This window comes from Neltuma alba, unplaced genomic scaffold, assembly GCF_004799145.2.
Source record: "Neltuma alba isolate B1F8T4 unplaced genomic scaffold, ASM479914v2 tig00010148_pilon, whole genome shotgun sequence".
NCBI lineage: Eukaryota > Viridiplantae > Streptophyta > Magnoliopsida > Fabales > Fabaceae > Neltuma > Neltuma alba.
In genome coordinates, this window is record NW_021635095.1 from 145,667 (window position 1) to 163,639 (window position 17,973).

At 35.2% G+C, this 17,973-nt stretch overlaps 1 protein-coding gene across 2 annotated transcripts; it reads left to right on the plus strand.

The window, feature by feature from the left end:
- Positions 1-231: 231 nt before the first annotated feature.
- Positions 232-16,006, plus strand: LOC114754501 (CHD3-type chromatin-remodeling factor PICKLE). Of its 2 annotated transcripts, none has more exons than XM_028943269.1 (31): positions 232-341; positions 545-694; positions 1,610-1,747; positions 1,840-1,994; positions 2,264-2,425; positions 2,851-3,098; positions 3,203-3,298; positions 3,435-3,571; positions 3,649-3,861; positions 3,991-4,098; positions 5,044-5,094; positions 5,199-5,298; positions 6,290-6,432; positions 6,574-6,677; positions 6,858-6,996; positions 7,095-7,264; positions 8,161-8,227; positions 8,307-8,429; positions 8,768-8,877; positions 8,959-9,037; positions 9,922-10,122; positions 10,251-10,395; positions 10,486-10,591; positions 10,712-10,786; positions 12,033-12,094; positions 12,193-12,269; positions 13,511-13,641; positions 14,018-14,390; positions 14,591-14,723; positions 14,948-15,015; positions 15,145-16,006. In XM_028943269.1, the coding sequence occupies exons 2-31, from the start codon at positions 548-550 to the stop codon at positions 15,568-15,570; spliced, it is 4,287 nt and encodes a 1,428-aa protein (XP_028799102.1). In that variant the 5' UTR covers positions 232-341; positions 545-547; the 3' UTR covers positions 15,571-16,006. The 2 variants fall into 2 exon arrangements, with proteins under 2 accessions (XP_028799102.1, XP_028799103.1); XM_028943270.1 differs by having other exon boundaries at positions 10,489-10,591.
- The last annotated feature ends 1,967 nt before the right edge of the window (positions 16,007-17,973 follow it).

Sequence of the window (17,973 nt, forward strand, 5' to 3'; positions counted from 1 at the left end):
TTGTATAAAAATTATATTAAGCTATATTATCCACAAGCGGTCAACAAAAAATATAATTTATTCTGCATTTTACCAAATAATACACAGGTTCCAACTTGTTTTAAACAAAATTGTGCACTTTTTTTCTTTGCTGACTATAGATTTTAATTTATACATGACACCACTATATATATATATATATTGATGATGTGGCCACTAAATTGGTTTTTGGGGGTAAAGTTAGCGTCTGCTTATTTCTTCCCCAACCGCCAATTTTTAATTTGATATTGTCCCTATCCCGGCGCATTCCGGGAACTCTGCCGCCAAGATCCGGCGGCGACTGGCAATTTTCGCACACTGCGGTACGCGCCACTCTAAATTTTAAGTTTACTTCAGTTTGACGACTAATGCTACTCTAAACAGCTGACCAGCTTTCAAATTTCTGTCTTGGCCTTTCTGATAATGTTGGACGAGTATTCGATAATTTAGGGTTCCTGGCATGGTTGTTAATTGTTAACAATTATAAAGTCTTCTTGCTGACTTCAAATTTTGTTTCCTCTTGCAGATCATGAGCAGTCTGGTCGAGAGGCTTCGAGCAAGAACAGATCGCAAGCCCATCTACAGCATTGATGAATCAGACGATGAAGCTGATATTTTGCCCGGGAAACACGAGCCAACTCAGGAAAAGTTTGAGAGGATAGTCAGAAGTGATGCGGTATATTTATTGGGTCTTTCCTTTTCATTTCAATGCTTTTCATTTAAGTCAGATCATTTTAATTTGTTCACTTCTATCTAAAATGTTGTTTATTTAGAAATATTGCAGTGCTTAGTGGGTGACTGAAAATCTACATTAGTTCAGAGAAATACTTTTACTTCCCTATTTCATGTTGTTCATGCACAATAAGATATTCAGCACCACTTGAGATGCCATTGATTAGAGATATGAATCTTGACATTACTTCGATCCTTGAATCATATGGTAGAGGATAACTGGATAAGTCCTCTAAAATTTGTTTGTGGGTCCTTCCCTTGCAACTTGGGATAGAATACTGCTGATGCTAAAGACATAATATCATATATTTTTGCATTGAAATGTAGGCTTTACATGTTAAGAAACTAGATGGAGGATTATTATTATTTTTTTAATTTTTAAGCACATACTAGGAATATTATATTCGTTGTTGCTCATTCAATCATTCCTGCATATTCTTCTAATAGCTTGAGATATTGAGATGAAATGGTTATTGACCGGATATCAGATCCTTCCTAACCAATCGATCAGTAGTTTGATTCTCTCCTATTCCCCTTATTGAATTATTCTTCAGCATTAGATACGGTAAGGCTTAGTCCACACTTTAAGCTGAAAGAACATTTGGGTGAAGCTTACGTGTTAGGGTTGATGATAAAATCATTTATGAGCCTCTTCAATAATTTTTTGAGGGTGAATCGGCCCTTGTCAGTCCTCATAAAATTTAACAGTTGAAACACATTACCATTTCTTTCATGGAGAAACTTTTGGTGATTTTCATTGCTTATAGTATCTTTTTTTTCTTCATTTTGGTGTTCTTGGTTTATATTGTAAATGTAACTTTTCCCACCTTGTTTTGATGTTTATGTCTCATAACTACAGAAAGAAAATAGTTGTCAAGCTTGTGGAGAAAATGGAGATATTTTAAACTGTGAAACATGCAATTATGCCTATCATCCTAGGTGTTTACTTCCACCACTTAGAGCTCCTGCTCCAGACAATTGGAGGTGCCCTGAATGTGTAAGCTTATTGCTTGTACCCATACCGGCAGTATGCATAATATCTGTCTACTTTGGTGGAAGCCTAGAATTATGATGCTTGTTTTTGTGCAGGTTAGCCCACTTAATGATATTGATAAGATATTAGACTGTGAGATGCGCCCTACTGTAGCTGATGACAGTGATGCCACAAAACTGGGGTCAAAACAAATTTTTGTCAAACAATATCTTGTTAAGTGGAAGGGGCTATCATATCTCCATTGCACATGGTAAATTTGTTGGACTCATCTCCTTCAAGTCTAAGATAGTGTCTTTGCTTTGGCATTTTGGAAATCTTCTGAAGTCCTCTAATGCCTGCTATATTTTGTGTCCCATTTCGCACTCCCAGTCTATTTATTTTCTTATTACTCCTAGTATGAGTTTAATTATATTTCTATTTTGCTTAAGAAGCCTGATTTTGAAAGGCGTTTTATTTGCTCTGAATCTGTGTATCATTTGGGTACTGTATATTTACTAGTGACAGTTCTTTTTAACTTAGGGTGCCAGAAAAGGAGTTTCTGAAAGCCTTCAAATTACATCCTCGCCTAAAGACGAAAGTAAATAACTTCCATCGTCAAATGTCATCAGTTAATACTTCTGATGAAGACTATGTTGCCATTCGACCTGACTGGACAACTATTGATCGGATTATTGCTTGCAGGTTCAATTTTTTGAAGTTCTATCTTCACCGTTCTGCATATGCAAAATAATATGAGACGGTTCTGTTTGTAATTTATGTTTCTTCTCCTCTACTGCATCAATATTTTTCTTATTTGTCATTCAGCCAATGGTTTTCTTATTTGTCATCCAGCCTTTCTCCCCTCCCTCCTTGTTCCTCAAAAAAGTTGATACAAGCCTGTTGAAGTTACCATTTGTTACGTGAGATTCATGAGAGAATGGTCATGCTGCACATTGTAACTTGTAAAATGCTTAATCTGACGGTTTTGAATGTTTTCCAAATTATGCATTAAAGTTGTTTTGGTAGTATTTAGGTTGTTATAATGCTTATGATTTGATGTGATTTCTTCTTTAACAAAGTTACTCAATGCTTATGTTTTCATCAAAGGTTCTATTTAAATGTTTCAGGGGTGACGATGATAAGGAATATCTTGTGAAATGGAGAGAGCTTTCATATGATGAATGCTATTGGGAGTTTGAGTCTGATATTTCTGAGTTTCAGGCAGAAATTGAAAGATTCAATAGATTTCAGTCTAGGTCTAGGAAACTCGTTTATTCTAATAAGCAGAAAGGCAATGTTAAGGATGGCGCAGAACTGATGAAGCATCAGAAAGAATTTCATCAGTATGAGCATAGCCCTGAATTTCTTTCAGGGGGTATGTTACATGACAAACCTCTCATGATAATGATGTGCTTTATAATTATTTTTGCATATTTGTTGTGCGGTGATCACATGATTTCCTTTTTCATATGTATAAAGGTACCCTACATCCATATCAACTTGAAGGCTTAAACTTTTTACGTTTCTCGTGGTCTAAGCAAACTCATGTTATACTTGCTGATGAAATGGGACTTGGTACGCAGTTTTCGTTTCCCTTTTGTCCACCTTTTGTCTATTTTCTCCTTTTATTACTTGTCTCACCTTCCCATTAAATTGGAGTTTTCAGCAGGATTTGATATTGCACTTTGATGGCTTAAATTTTTGACTGCAGGCAAAACCATACAAAGTATTGCTTTCTTGGCATCTCTTTTTGAAGAAAATGTTTCTCCACACTTGGTGGTTGCTCCACTTTCAACATTGCGAAACTGGGAACGTGAATTTGCAACTTGGGCACCACAAATGAATGTTGTATGTATATGGAATCTGAAAGCTATATTATCACAGAAAATCATTCTTTTCTTTTGATTGTATGCTTGTTTCTGTAGGTTATGTATGTTGGATCTTCCCAAGCCCGTGCCGTTATACGTGAGTATGAATTTTACTTTCCAAAGAGCCAGAAGAAGTTAAAGAAAAAGAAATCTGGTCAAATAGTCAGTGAAAGCAAGCAAGATAGGATCAAATTTGATGTCCTCTTGACATCATATGAGATGATCAACCTTGACACATCATCATTGAAACCTATAAAGTGGGAGTGCATGGTAATATTCTATTTGCCATTCTAATATTGGAACTGGAAAAATGAGTTTCCACCATGTTCTACCTTCTGATCTTATTTGTGTGTGTTTTCTACCTTATGCTAATGTCTTGATATCTGTATCTATCTATAGATAGTTGATGAAGGTCACCGTCTCAAAAATAAGGATTCAAAGTTATTTTCTTCACTGAAGCAATATTCTAGCCGACATCGTGTGCTTTTGACTGGCACTCCTCTGCAGGTTTACTTCAGATTTTGCCATTTCCCTATAACTTGTTTAGTGTACTATTATGTCCTAGTTTTCTAGCATCAATTAACTGACTCTTGTTTTGTCTTTTTGGGTTTGTTGGCAGGTGTTCCACTGGAAAATGTTCATGATTAATATTTATTTTTTGTGGGTTTTTGGATTGGGTCGTTTGGGTTTTAGTCTTTTAGATGGTTTCTGAACTTGGATTGGAAATCTTTTTCTTAAAAGTACATTTTAGTCTCGAGACTTTTTGGTGGCAAAAGATATTGCTATTATATGTTAGTAATTGTTCATGCAAATATGTTAGTTAGGGGAAATTTATTTTTCTAAAATTAATTTGGATGTGTTGTCCCCTTATATGATGATGGTCTTCAGTACTTGATTTATTTTATGTCTTAACCAGTTTAGAATGAAATTCTGTTGCAATTTTGTTGGTGAGTCTCTGTCATTTGATGCTGGTAACTTGTATTAACTTTCTTTATGTGTGTTTGTCTTTAGTTATAGATTGATTTAATAACATGAGTACTGCCCATAATATGCACTTCTAAATTTGTAATGATCCCATGAGTTAATATTTTGTAATTGTATGACTCAGCCTTTCATGTAATGTTTGTTCAGACAATGGATGCTGGTGATTGTGTACTCTTCATCCTGTATCCTTGTAATGGAGCATTAAATTGGCTATTTTACTTCTAATCAGCTTGTGTTGAAAGTATATTGAGCTGTTTCTTGAGTCAAACATTTAACTTTGGATTGATACTCAGTTAGCTACTCTACTTAATGAACACGTGTGGTTGGATGTTGAGTTATCTTTTGAAATTGACTTATGGCTGCTTTGCTCATACTGTTCACAACTAATCATGCTTAATAGTTACTGTGCATATATTGTATTAATGTCTTGAAAGTTGAAGCAACTTATGGTTGTCTGGTGTATTTCAGAACAACTTGGATGAACTTTTTATGCTCATGCACTTCCTTGATGCTGGGAAGGTTAGTATGATAATTTTACCATGAACAGAATGTGAGTTTTTGTTATTGAGTCAACACACGAATGTCAAGATTATCTCACAAACTTGCTATTTTGCTGCTGGTAGTTTGGAAGTTTAGAGGAATTTCAGGAAGAGTTCAAGGACATCAATCAAGAGGAGCAGATTTCAAGGCTTCACAAAATGTTGGCCCCCCATCTTCTTAGAAGTATACATCTTAAACTTATTGACATAGCTACGTTTCATTTGCTTGTCTGGATTACTTTTAATACTTGTATTGTTGTGATGGCTGGTAGAGATAGTTTTTTTAGTCTTTTAGAATGAAAATGCTTATCATTGTTGGTTTTTTGACGTAGCATGAGAGTCTTCATGATTCGTGACCATGATGGTAAGAGTTCTATCATTGCTATCATTATTCTCCAATGAAATGAATAATGCAGCACAAGATATATGGGGCAGACTTTGTCAAGGCTTCATGCCTAGATGGCTTTCACATTACTGGTTGGGTTAGGGATACTTAGAAAATTCTTTAACATTTCTTCTACTGACAACTTACTTTTTATGATTGTTGATTTCTTTACAGTTTGAGTTATTTCTTATGCTTTTCTGATTGGATTTTATATTACCTTTGCCTATCCACCTTGATTGATTTATGGTGAACCTAATTTTTCTATTGGTGGCATATGGTTGTTATATTGGTTTTATTTTTTGGAAAGAGGATTACTACTGGTTATAGGTTAAGAAATACTCAAACCAGAACCGGAAATACAAGAAAAGCTCAAAACAGTGCACATCAATAAAATCGCTCAAGAGCCTCATAGAGTGCAGGAGCTATCCAGTCTCTTTTCATATAAGGAGTTCCCCTTGAAAATACCCCATGTGCTTAGAGGGGAGCCACACACACCATTATTTATCATAAAAACAATTTATGAAGATGATGTGCACCTGGGGATCTGTGCATTCCTCTCGAACAAATCATAAACTGGACATTATGTTGATTTTTAGTTACTGGTCTTGTTTAGATTACTATAGATTCTGATGATCGGATGCAGAGTTATTAGTTTGGCATTGATGGACAATACTGAGGGATATCAAATGCTTCGCTTCATTGGTTTGCAGTTGAGCCATGGAGTTGGTTGTTTATTAATAAACTACATGTACTGCTGAAACGTATCTTAAGATATTTGAGGTTGATGCAGGGGTCAAGAAAGACGTCATGAAGGAATTACCTCCGAAAAAGGAACTTATTTTACGTGTTGAATTAAGCAGCGAACAGAAAGAGTATTATAAGGCAATTTTGACCCGTAATTATCAGATATTAACTCGTCGTGGTGGAGCTCAGGTATTTTCATGCTTTGATGTATTGAACCTTTGGGCATTCCATTCTTAATTTTATCTATATTAGAAATAGAAATGTGAAAAAAACAGTTTTAAGCTTATTATACTGTATTGATACTGTTATTGTTTTGATTATTTTAAATAGATTTCTCTTATCAATGTTGTTATGGAGTTGCGAAAGCTCTGTTGTCATCCTTACATGTTAGAAGGAGTTGAGCCAGATATTCAAGATGCAAAAGAATCTCACAAGTAAGCTCTTATGTTCATTCATCTCTGAGAGTGCCATGCCATTGTGGGAGTCTATTAGAAATCTGGGTGCTTTGCTTATGTAGTGATTTATATTGTACCTGTTCGTATGTGTTGCAGGGTATTGTTGTGTATAACTAACTTGGCATAATATGTGTCTTAAATTTCTTCCATTAATTACAGAAAGCTGCTGGAATCATCAGGGAAGTTGCAATTGTTAGACAAAATGATGGTGAAGCTTAAAGAGCAAGGGCATAGAGTCCTCATATATTCACAATTTCAGCGCATGCTGGACTTGCTTGAAGATTACTGTTCTTACAAGGTATCTGTGTGAGGCTATTCTGTTTAAGCTACTTTGCTTGTGATTTGTAAGAAGTTGCTACATGATATTCTTTCATTTTTCATTTTTCCTTTTATCAGAAGTGGCAGTATGAAAGGATAGACGGCAAGGTTGGTGGAGCTGAAAGACAAGTACGAATAGATCGGTTTAATGCCAAAAATTCTTCAAGATTTTGTTTTCTTCTTTCTACTAGAGCTGGGGGATTGGGGATAAACCTTGCAACAGCTGACACAGTTATTATATACGATAGGTGAATATTTAATGCTAGTAATTTTCCTTTTTTGTTCAAATAATATGGCTAAATGAAGAATTTTATTGAGAGAAGAAAGATGTGAAGGAGGGTTAAGGTACCCTCCCAAGAAATAAATTATACAGAACAAGAAAGCTCAAGTAAATTTAAACCTGAAAAAGTTCTGTGCAATTCCTCTGCATATCAAAAAGAGGCTCACTCTTGAAAAATCATTGACCAATAGCTGAATATCACATAGAACCTACAAACAAAATCCTTGTCTATTGGTCTGAATAAGACACCTATGAGTGGATTCAGAAAGCATGGTGGGTACTTGGATCAGAGTAGCCTTATTGCCATTTGACTGTGCATTGGGAACACTGTGACTTTCTGATTAGGCATGTAAAGTTGGGTGGTGCAAATATTTGCCTGGCATATTACAAACGATTTTGAAAATATGTTATCAAATTAATTTCTTGAGAATACTGAAAAGATTTCCAAGAAAGAAGCATGGAGTTCCTGTATGAGAGAACTTTTTTTCTGCTGCCAAATTTCTGTTTGCTGGAGAGGAAACTATTGTGAGTGATAGTTATAATCATGCTCTTTTACTTAAAACGAGGAACATCCTGTATGAAGCTCTATTGATTGGCTAGGGATGTTTTGGCTGCTATGAAAGGAGGTTCATGACTGTTCCAACGCTTGATTAAGTTTTTTCTATCAGAAAATCTGTTAACAGTCGATGCACATATGTGATATGTTGGTTTCATAATCTTTGTTAAGCAAGTGTAAGGAATGCCTGTATAGCGTGTCTTTTTTTGCAGCCCTATGATGATGGAAGGAAAATATTGTTTGTGATATTTGTCATCTAATGTGATTTAATATATCTATAATTCACTGATCAAATCGTTCATCTACAGTGATTGGAACCCGCATGCTGATCTACAAGCCATGGCTAGGGCTCATCGACTTGGACAAACTAATAAGGTTGGAGTTTATTTTTCAGTTAATTTGTAGATGTCTATCATTGTTGATGTTGCATATAACAATGGCTCTGGTTTTGTAGGTGATGATTTACAGGCTTGTAACACGGGGAAGCATTGAAGAAAGAATGATGCAGATGACGAAGAAGAAAATGGTGCTAGAACATCTTGTTGTTGGAAGGCTAAAATCTCAAAATATTAACCAGGTAATTAGTTCCTTCCTTCTTTCTTTCTTTTTTCCTTTTTCATCAAGGATGAGGCTAAGCTGATGCTAACAACTATCAGTACAATTGACAAAGCTACATTAATCAAGCATCCTTACCCTCTCTGGTTGCCCCCAAAAAAAAAAAAAAATTGTCCCAATTGTGAATACCTGTGTATTGATTAATTCAGGAATATATGACATCACGACGTTCAACACACTGATTTTTAAATCTTGATTAGGGCATGTGTTTTTTAAGTTTTGAATAATCCATTAGTCAGATTTAATTGAAAAAAGCATTTAAGAAGATGTGATGATAACTATTATTTTAATTGTTCTCAGGAGGAGTTGAATGATATTATAAGGTATGGCTCCAAGGAGTTATTTGCTGATGAGAACGATGAAGCAGGCAAATCACGCCAAATCCACTATGATGATGCTGCCATAGATAGGTATCATTTCACTTTTGTTCCTCAAACATCAAATTTTTAAAATATGTAGTATATTTCATCTTATACTTTTCTTATTGATAGACTGCTGGATCGGGAACAAGTTGGTGATGAAGAGGCTACAATGGATGATGACGAGGATGGATTTCTGAAGGCTTTTAAGGTTGACTCTCAAACAATTATGCATATACAATTTTTGTTCAGATTTTCCCCCTCCATTTTGGTTGGTGCTGAGTGGACATATACTTTACGAAGAAATATTTAATAGACATGTGAACAGACAAATGCTAATAAATTAAAAGGAGAGAAGGGCATCTGGTGGCATGGTTGTCAATCAGTCCTATGAAATAGAATGGATTGGGCGTGTATTCTAATATAGTGTGAATGACTATGGTGTCGTTTTTGCTGTCTTATTGTGAATATTTGCTTTAAATTATTTACATATGCTGCCAAAGCATTATGCTTGTAACAGCTACTCGCATTTGTCTAATGACTTTGTGGGGGTTGCCTTCTCACCTGCAGTTTTGAAGTTTTCACCTTAAAAAAACTACTCGCATTTATAGAGCTTCACAGTGAGCTCGTTTCTAGTACTGCCATTTAAATGTCAATTAGCCTGCAATGATTGTGAGGTTCTTGTGGATTTTCTTATTCTGCCTTCTCAACCTGAAAGAAGAAGTCCAACCACGAGCCTTTGCATAATGACTTGAATTGGTCCTTGACATTTTATTAGAGTCTTCTGTGAGCATTTAATGAAGTTTGACCCTTGCTGCCCTATATCGTAAACAACATACGATATTTGCACAATATGGATCGATTATGTTAATCTTGAAATGAATTTGACATTCGAAACTTCGTTGAAAGTTGATGGCACTACTTTTTATTTCGGAATCCTGGAGAAAGCTATATGAGTGGCCTTTGCCTAAGAATTCTTGTGGATGGAGTAATGTTAGCATTGATGAAATTTCCCCTATAAGCTATCATTTTTTTTTTTTGAGTTTCTCTTGTTCTCATTGTTTTTCATTGACTAATCAAATAATGATGTTTTAGGTGGCGAATTTCGAATATATTGATGAAGTCGAGGCTGCAGCCGAGGAGGCAGCGAAAAAGAGAGCTATGGAGAATGAATCCGCTGTGGCAAGCACAGAAAGAGCAAAATACTGGGAAGAGTTGTTAGGAGACAGATATGAAATGCATAAGGTTCAAGAGTTGGACGCCTTGGGCAAAGGGAAGCGGAGTCGTCACAAGCAGGTAAGTACTTGTGTTCCGTGCCACGCACTTTAATCAATTTGCAAAGAATGGCTTTTATTTGTTGCCTGCAATGATTTTGTGGTGTTTATTTTTGCATTGACAATGTCTATAATTCTTCAACTTTTCAGATGGTCTCTGTTGAGGATGATGATCTTGCTGGTCTGGAAGATGTAAGCTCTGATGGTGATGACAATGTTGATGCGGAGCTTACTGATGGTGATTCAAATTCGAATGGAACTATTTCTAAAAGACCTTATAAAAAGAGAGCCCGTGGTATATTAATAATAATTTTTTTCTTGTAATGATGAAGTTCTTGATCTGGTCTTGACTGTGGTGTCATCTTTCTCCTAAATTCTTTACCAGCGGATAGCACAGAGCCACATCCTCTGATGGAAGGTGAAGGAAAATCATTTCGAGTGCTTGGTTTTAATCAGAATCAGAGAGCTGCATTTGTGCAAATTCTGATGAGGTTCTATTTTATTTGCTGCTGTTTGATTATTTCTGATCTCTTACTTTTTGGAATATGTATTTAAGAAACAGCTTTGGCATGCTTATTGCTGCAGTTAATCTCAGTTTGAGTCTATTATAGGTTTGGGATGGGTGACTATGACTGGAAGGAGTTCACTTCCCGAATGAAACAGAAGACTTGTGAAGAAATCAAAGCGTAATGATATGACTTTTTCCTTGATTTGTTAGCATATTTGGGATGTTTCATGTCATAAATTAGCTTTGATAATTTATATAGGTACTTATTGTTGTTTCTGTGAGACATGGAGGCCTTTTCTTTTTGTAATTTTGTTTTTGAAAAAAGTGGGAAGTAGATGACATTTGCTTTCATATATGGTTGACAAAGCACGGAACACAGTAACAGTTTGGAGTTCTCATTTTTGTGGGCATGATGGCATACTGATCAGAACACTTTTTTGGATTTTATTTTTGATAGACCTTTTGTATGCGCATATATCATTCCTGTCTTGTATATGCTCATCCTCAAGGGGAAAAAAAAATGCAATGTCTACTGGTTTTCTTACTTGGTTATAGTTAAATTGCTATGAGAATGTTTTACTATCATTTTGGTGAGCAATTAAAAATAATTGCTCGGCCTTCTGAATATTTGCTTAAAGTTGCAAGTAAAATGGTATTATTCCTTTTTTTGATTCTGCATGACGTAACATAAATATTGATGGTGTTTGTAAGTAGAATATCGCTGGATCGGGAGTGAGTTAATTTGTTGTTTCATTTGTTCTTGTCAAGTCTTATCACACACACGGATTTTTTTAGGAGGATATCTAATCTTCTTGCTCTATAATTTCTTTCTTAGCAAGGTAGTGAAAAGCTGAACGTGCTCTTAAGGTGCCAAACCTTTAACATGTTTTAGGCAAGAGTCACTAGAAACAGTCCCTCTAGTGAAGTGAGGTATTAAAATAGAAAAATCTAAATATCTGTCCCATAAACAAAACTAAATAAATATTATCTCCGATCTTTAATATAAGACGTAGTTGACTAACTTGAAGATATTAAGAAAGCTAAATAATAACTTAATTATAGCATATGTTATATGATGTCCTTGAAATACTTGTGTGTATCATTAGATTATATCAGTTCACAAGTCAAGCAAATTAGTTTGGAGAAAAACGATAAATATAAATATTTAAAGTAATTTATTTAACTTCCTTAATCTCCCTAAATTAGTCAATTTTATCCAAATTAGTCAACTATGTCTTATATTAAGGACTAGAGGTAGTATAATTTTGAACAACATTTGATTTATAATTGTACCAGCACATTGGTTTAAGAAATACTTGTTGATGTTATTTTATAATTTATAACTTCGTTACCTATATTTTGGTTTGCATCTTACTTCAAGTCATTTTTTTGTGGGTGAAAATGACAAAGTTGTTAATTTTCAGATATGGAATCCTTTTCCTCAATCATATTATTGAAGATATAACCGATGCCTCTACATTCTCAGGTAGTGGATCCTTCTTGCAGATGTGGCCTTTTGCATTTTAATTTTTTTTCCCCATAATTTTATTGATTTTATCTTTTTTCTTATTCATTGGGACCTAGATGGCGTTCCAAAAGAAGGACTTAGAATTCAGGACGTACTTGTGAGGATTGCGATTCTGGGCTTGATAAGGGAAAAGGTGAGTCCTTCAAAGAAACTTTCTTTATGGTCACTATCTATACTCAATATAATCACTAAGAATACGTACTTTCAGGCCGCTGGTTTCACTTTGTGAGAAGCCGTCCATGTGTTTGGTTAATATTATATGGCTAATTCTAGATTGTGTCTGGCATGGATGTATCATAACTCTAACAAACTCAGTAATCTCTTCTCTGTTATGCTTTGTATTTACTTTTAGAAATTCTCATAAACTTGTATGTTTTGCACCTGACGAATAAGCTTTATCAATTTTAAGTGCCTTATTGGACAAAACTCTGAGAGATTAACTTCTAAGGTACCAACTACTGTTGTTTCCAGCTTGTTCTGTAAGTTTCTTCCCCCCTCCCCCCCCCAAACAACGAAGAGAGAGAGAGAGAGAGAGAGAGAGAGAGAGAGAGCATTTTCATATTAAAGGCATTTCAGATTTTATAAAATAAATTAATAACCATCTAATAGAGGCTAAGTTACCATCTAATTAATAAGCATCTAGCAGAGACTAAGTTACCATCTAACAGAGACTGAATTACCTGTAGCTTCAACCGTGAGTTGTTTAAACTGAGGGTCCTTGCATAGCTAGTCTCAACTTTTAGATAATTTATGAATACGGAATGGGGATACTTTTTTGAGTGTGATGTTCAAGCGACTATATGCAAGTTTAAATATATCATTTTACTTGCTGGGTGTTACAAATAGAATGGGGAAATGCAGCCTGAAGAATGATCATTCTAAACAGAATTTGTTACGTTCTTGAAATTTAGGAATGTAGGAAAGGGGAGAAAGAAGGGAAAGAGAGACAGAGAGAGAAGAGGGAAGAGAGAAACAAGAACAGAGAGGGTTGCTGGATAATCCTGGAATTCATTCAATAGTCAGAACAATTCGGTTTGATCCTGGAAGTATCCTTTTATAGAAGGAAACTAAAGGAAACAACATAGTCACAAGTTATTATCTAACGCTACTCTATCCTAAGTAAATTGTCCTATCTACTCTTACTTAAATAACACGAATTATAATTACATAACAGAATTACAGTTGAAATACAAGCAGAAAATTGATCTCCCCCCCTGAAAAATTGGTCATCTGTTGTAGAACAATATCATGCAGGAAATAATTTTAATTTTGACCATGTGCTTGTGGAAACACATGATTCTGTGAATGCTTGGCTTTGCGTTATAATATTCCTTCACTTGATGAACATTCTTTCTCTTGGGATGGAAATGACAGGTGAAGTTTGCATCAGAAAACCCTCGGACTCCGCTCTTTTCAGATGAAGTCTTATTTCGCTATCCCAGTTTGAAGGGTGCAAAGTTTTGGAAGGAGGAGCACGATTTAGTGCTGCTGCGTGCTGTGTTGAAGTATGTTTTCCTTCTAATAAATATATATATATATATATATATATCTTGTCTAATTTCCTTGCATAGGCAATGGCTTACTTCATCACAAAAATGGTCCTCTCTACCTTTTTTGCTGTACAATAGATATTGGGTATCATGTCATGGCATAATGGGAAACGCCATTATTTTTTTAGGCTTGGAGACCATATGGTCTTCGCAAATATACTTAGGCGGTGTTTGTATATTATTTTTGCTACTGCCTTGAATATATTCTATTACTTGAGACAGCTGAATGTGATATTGTTAGTTGGCTCTGTTGGTAGCATTGTGATTCCCCCCCCCCCCCCCTCCCCGGGGTTTATACACCGCTCAAACATGATTCTCTTTTTTCCCTAAGGCACGGATATGGAAGGTGGCAAGCTATTGTTGATGATAAGGATCTGAAGATTCATGAGATCATCTGTCAGGAGTTGAACCTTCCCTTAATAAATATACCAGTACCAGGACAAGTAGGCTCTCAGGCACAAAATAATGCAAATTTGTCCAACGCAGAAGCAGCCAGCAATCAATCTCAGGAAAATGATGGGAGTGTCAAAGCACCTGATGGTGCGCTTGTTTCTGGGGATGCTAGGAGCCAATCACTTTTATATCAAGAGTCCTCCATATTATATCATTTTAGAGACATGCAAAGAAGACTGGTTGAGTTTATAAAAAAGAGGGTGCTTCTCTTGGAAAAAGGGGTCAATGCAGAGTATCAGAAAGAATGCTTAGTAAGTTCAAATTTTATAGGCTGTACTGAATTGAAGTTTTAAAGGCTTTACTGGATTAGTCTACTTCTATACAATACAATGATTGGTATTTCTTAAATTCTTGATCATAGGTCTGAATATAATTGGTCATTTGCTATGTATAGATATTTATTTTCGGTCGATTAGCTTGTGAGTTTCTCCTTCATGACCTCTGTTTGCAGGGTGAAGTAAAAGTAAATGAAGTAACAAACAATGGACTTAATTGTGAACGCAAGGCTGCAGGTGTGCCTGCTAATAAATCAGGGGAGACAGACACCCAAATGTCTGATCAGCTGCCTCAAGTGGAAGCTATAGGTATGACCTTTTTATTTCTTTTCCCGTGTCAATTGATATATGCAGACAATAGTAGTCTCCTAGTTTGAATCATATGAATTCGTTGTGTTTATAATTTTTGCCCTTTCTGCTTTGTCATTATTATACTCGGATATAATTTTGTCAATCATTAGCTAGTTCATTGCAATTTGAATAGAACAAAAATCTGTTGTGAGATTTTATTGTAGCGGTTTGATTTTCTGCAGCTTCAGACGGGATTTCTGTTGCTGATAGTGATCCAAATCGTTTGGAATTGATTCGGCTTTACAATGAGGTTATACATTATCTCCATGAGCTGTTTTTTTCCTTTTATAAATTAATCACTTCATGCATTAAAATATGCGTGGGAAATTGCTTTATGGCTTATTGTATGTGAGAACTGTTTTCCCCTCCGTGCTGGCAGATGTGTAAAGTCATGGAAGAAGACATCGATGCAAGAAAACCAGCAGAAGTTGACGTGAAGAAATTGCTGGCAATAGAGCCCATTTGTGAAGACATCAGCAGAATTCTAACACCCTTGCAGGAAAGTCACCCTTCGGAAGAAAAGCCATTATTGATTCCAGAGAATAAATCAGAGGTTTCGCCACAAAATGAAATTGTGGTTTCTCAAGATGGCAAACCTAAATCAGTAGGTGACGGGAGAACAGATCTGGTGATGGAGGATCAACTTGCAAAAGAAAACAACACGGGCCCTGTCGAAGAGAAGGAAACACCGAGTCCTGTAGAAACAATGGGAAGTGATGTAGAAATGAACGAAGCTGAGAATGATGCTGAACTGAATGAAAAGAAAGAAAAATCTGACGCAGACGTCATCTTGTTGGATGATTAAAAGCAATACCGAATAGACAACTATTTCATACCTTAGCTCGATAGTTTATCTGGGGTTAGAGGGGGAAATAAGTAAGTACGGCATAGCTACTAGTCAAGAAATATTTTCCTTTGAAAGCTCTGTGGAAACTGTCCATAAAAATTAGCGTGTAGCTTTTCTAGGCATTGAACAACGTATGATCCATCGTATATTCTCGCTACCCAGTTTTCGCTGTCCCATGTAGACTCGGAAGCTCATCGGCCTTAACAGCTAAAGTGCTTGAGTACTCAGGAAACTCATCTCATTGGAACCTTTGGGAAGCAGTCCTAAGGTGGAAGTATTCTTGTTCATTGAAGAACATTTTTTTTTTTATCAAAGAACAGTATTTTGACCGTGTACATATCCATAAATTAGATGAAATTAATATTATGTGATAGCGTGAACGTAATTGGCTATACATTTGTCGATTATTTATCAATATCTTCTTTGCGCTACTGCCTAACGGTTGTTTCTGTTCGGGTTGAGGTTCAGGTTGAATTTAGTGTGAGGACATCAGAACTTTCGTAGCTCCTGGCTTCCGAGGTCAAGAGCACGAAAGCATCAATTTGTCATTTGTACGTGCCAGGGACGATGCTGACGTTGATTCTACTAAAACAACTTCAACGACACTACTAATGTTGATAATCCTTTCTCTCAGAATGCGAAAGACATTAATTTAGTGAAGTTAAATGGTACGTTTTTAATATAAGATCTTATTGGATTTTTATTTTGATTCTAAATATAAGATCCTAATCTACTTTGTCTTTTATATTTATCTTTTTTTTTCAAAGAAGTTTCTTTAATAATAATAGTTCTAGTCAATATACTTGATTAGTAATGATATTTGAGAAAAATACTTATTTATTACAAATAACTAATTTAACTTATTTTTTTAATCTTTTTAAACTAGTCAACTAGTTCTTATATTTAGGATTGGAGGTAATATATTTCAATATTCTAACCATGACATCATTATAATTTTTCAGCAATCATTATTACTTTAAAAAAGATAAATTTAATATATCAGTATTTTTGAATAATTTGTTTAACATTTAAAAATTTAATATCGATATTTTTTACTAATGAAAATAACATTATTAAAATTAAACAACTGGAAAAAACAATTTACATAATAAATGAAAAAAATAAAACTTTACATAAAATTAAAGAATATGTTTGATGGTTTTTCTAAAATATCTTTTTTAATTATATGTATCGTAATCACTAATTACCTATTGATAAAAATTTTCTTATTATGTGCAATCAATAAAGATATTTTTTAAAAAAAATTATAAATTTGTGTTGAGCTCTTATGATAAAGTAAACTCTTTATTTAATTCTCGACCCAAGGTACTGTTAATTTCGAATCAGAAGCTGCGCACGGGAAGCCTCGACTTTCTTACGGTAGCTCCTTTATTATATTCTCACATTTACGAATCGATCAAGCACACGGCTACCAAGTCTTACTTGGTAGATTCCACCTAGCTAGCTGCGTAATACAAGGGTCCGTCTCAAAGTGCTCTTTTATATCTTTTAGTACTCAAACATGGAGAAAGATAAAAAGAGTTCACACTAGATCGTCGGTTGGTGGTCATTTAAACGGAATCTCCTTTATTTCCGTTGAATCTGTTCAAACCACAATATGTGTCTTACTCTTCTCCCTTATTATATTGTTTATTCTTACCTTCACCTTTTCTCACCACTGATGCAATGATCAGACTGTTAAAATATTGCCTCATGGTCATGCGTGGGCTATCCTTTACATCATGCGTCAAACACATAAAACTGCGCGTAGAAATATATATATATATATATGTAAATATGTATACACACACGAACATATATTAGGGATGTACAAATGGGATTTGGTGACTATTGAGACAGATGATATATATTTACATGAATATATAGGTTCAAATGCATTCGTATGTTGGCACGCCTGATGTTCATGAGATTTGACACGCACGCACGCACACCGCCCTGCAAAAGATTAAAGAGAATAAGTTCGTGGTATATATTCAATTCGAGCATATCTTTTTCGGTTAAATAAGGTGGCAGAATAAGGATAGCAGTTCTGACACAATACAGGAAGGAGGAATGAATGAAGAATACTTAATTACACATGACTTACGAGAGCCACTGATTACTTAAATGAAGAATTGACAGAATAGAATCGGTTTTGGCTTGTAATTAAAACCCGTACGCTTTGATTCGACGAAACTCTCTCTCTCTCTCTCTCTCTCTCTGGGTGGTCAATTAATTATTCATTTGTCATGTTATGATATGTATGATCATGACTCCATCGATTCCTCGTTCATTATTCTCCAATTAATTCTTTCATCAATTTGGTTTCCTTTCCTTTTCTTTTCCTCTCTGCTTACCTGG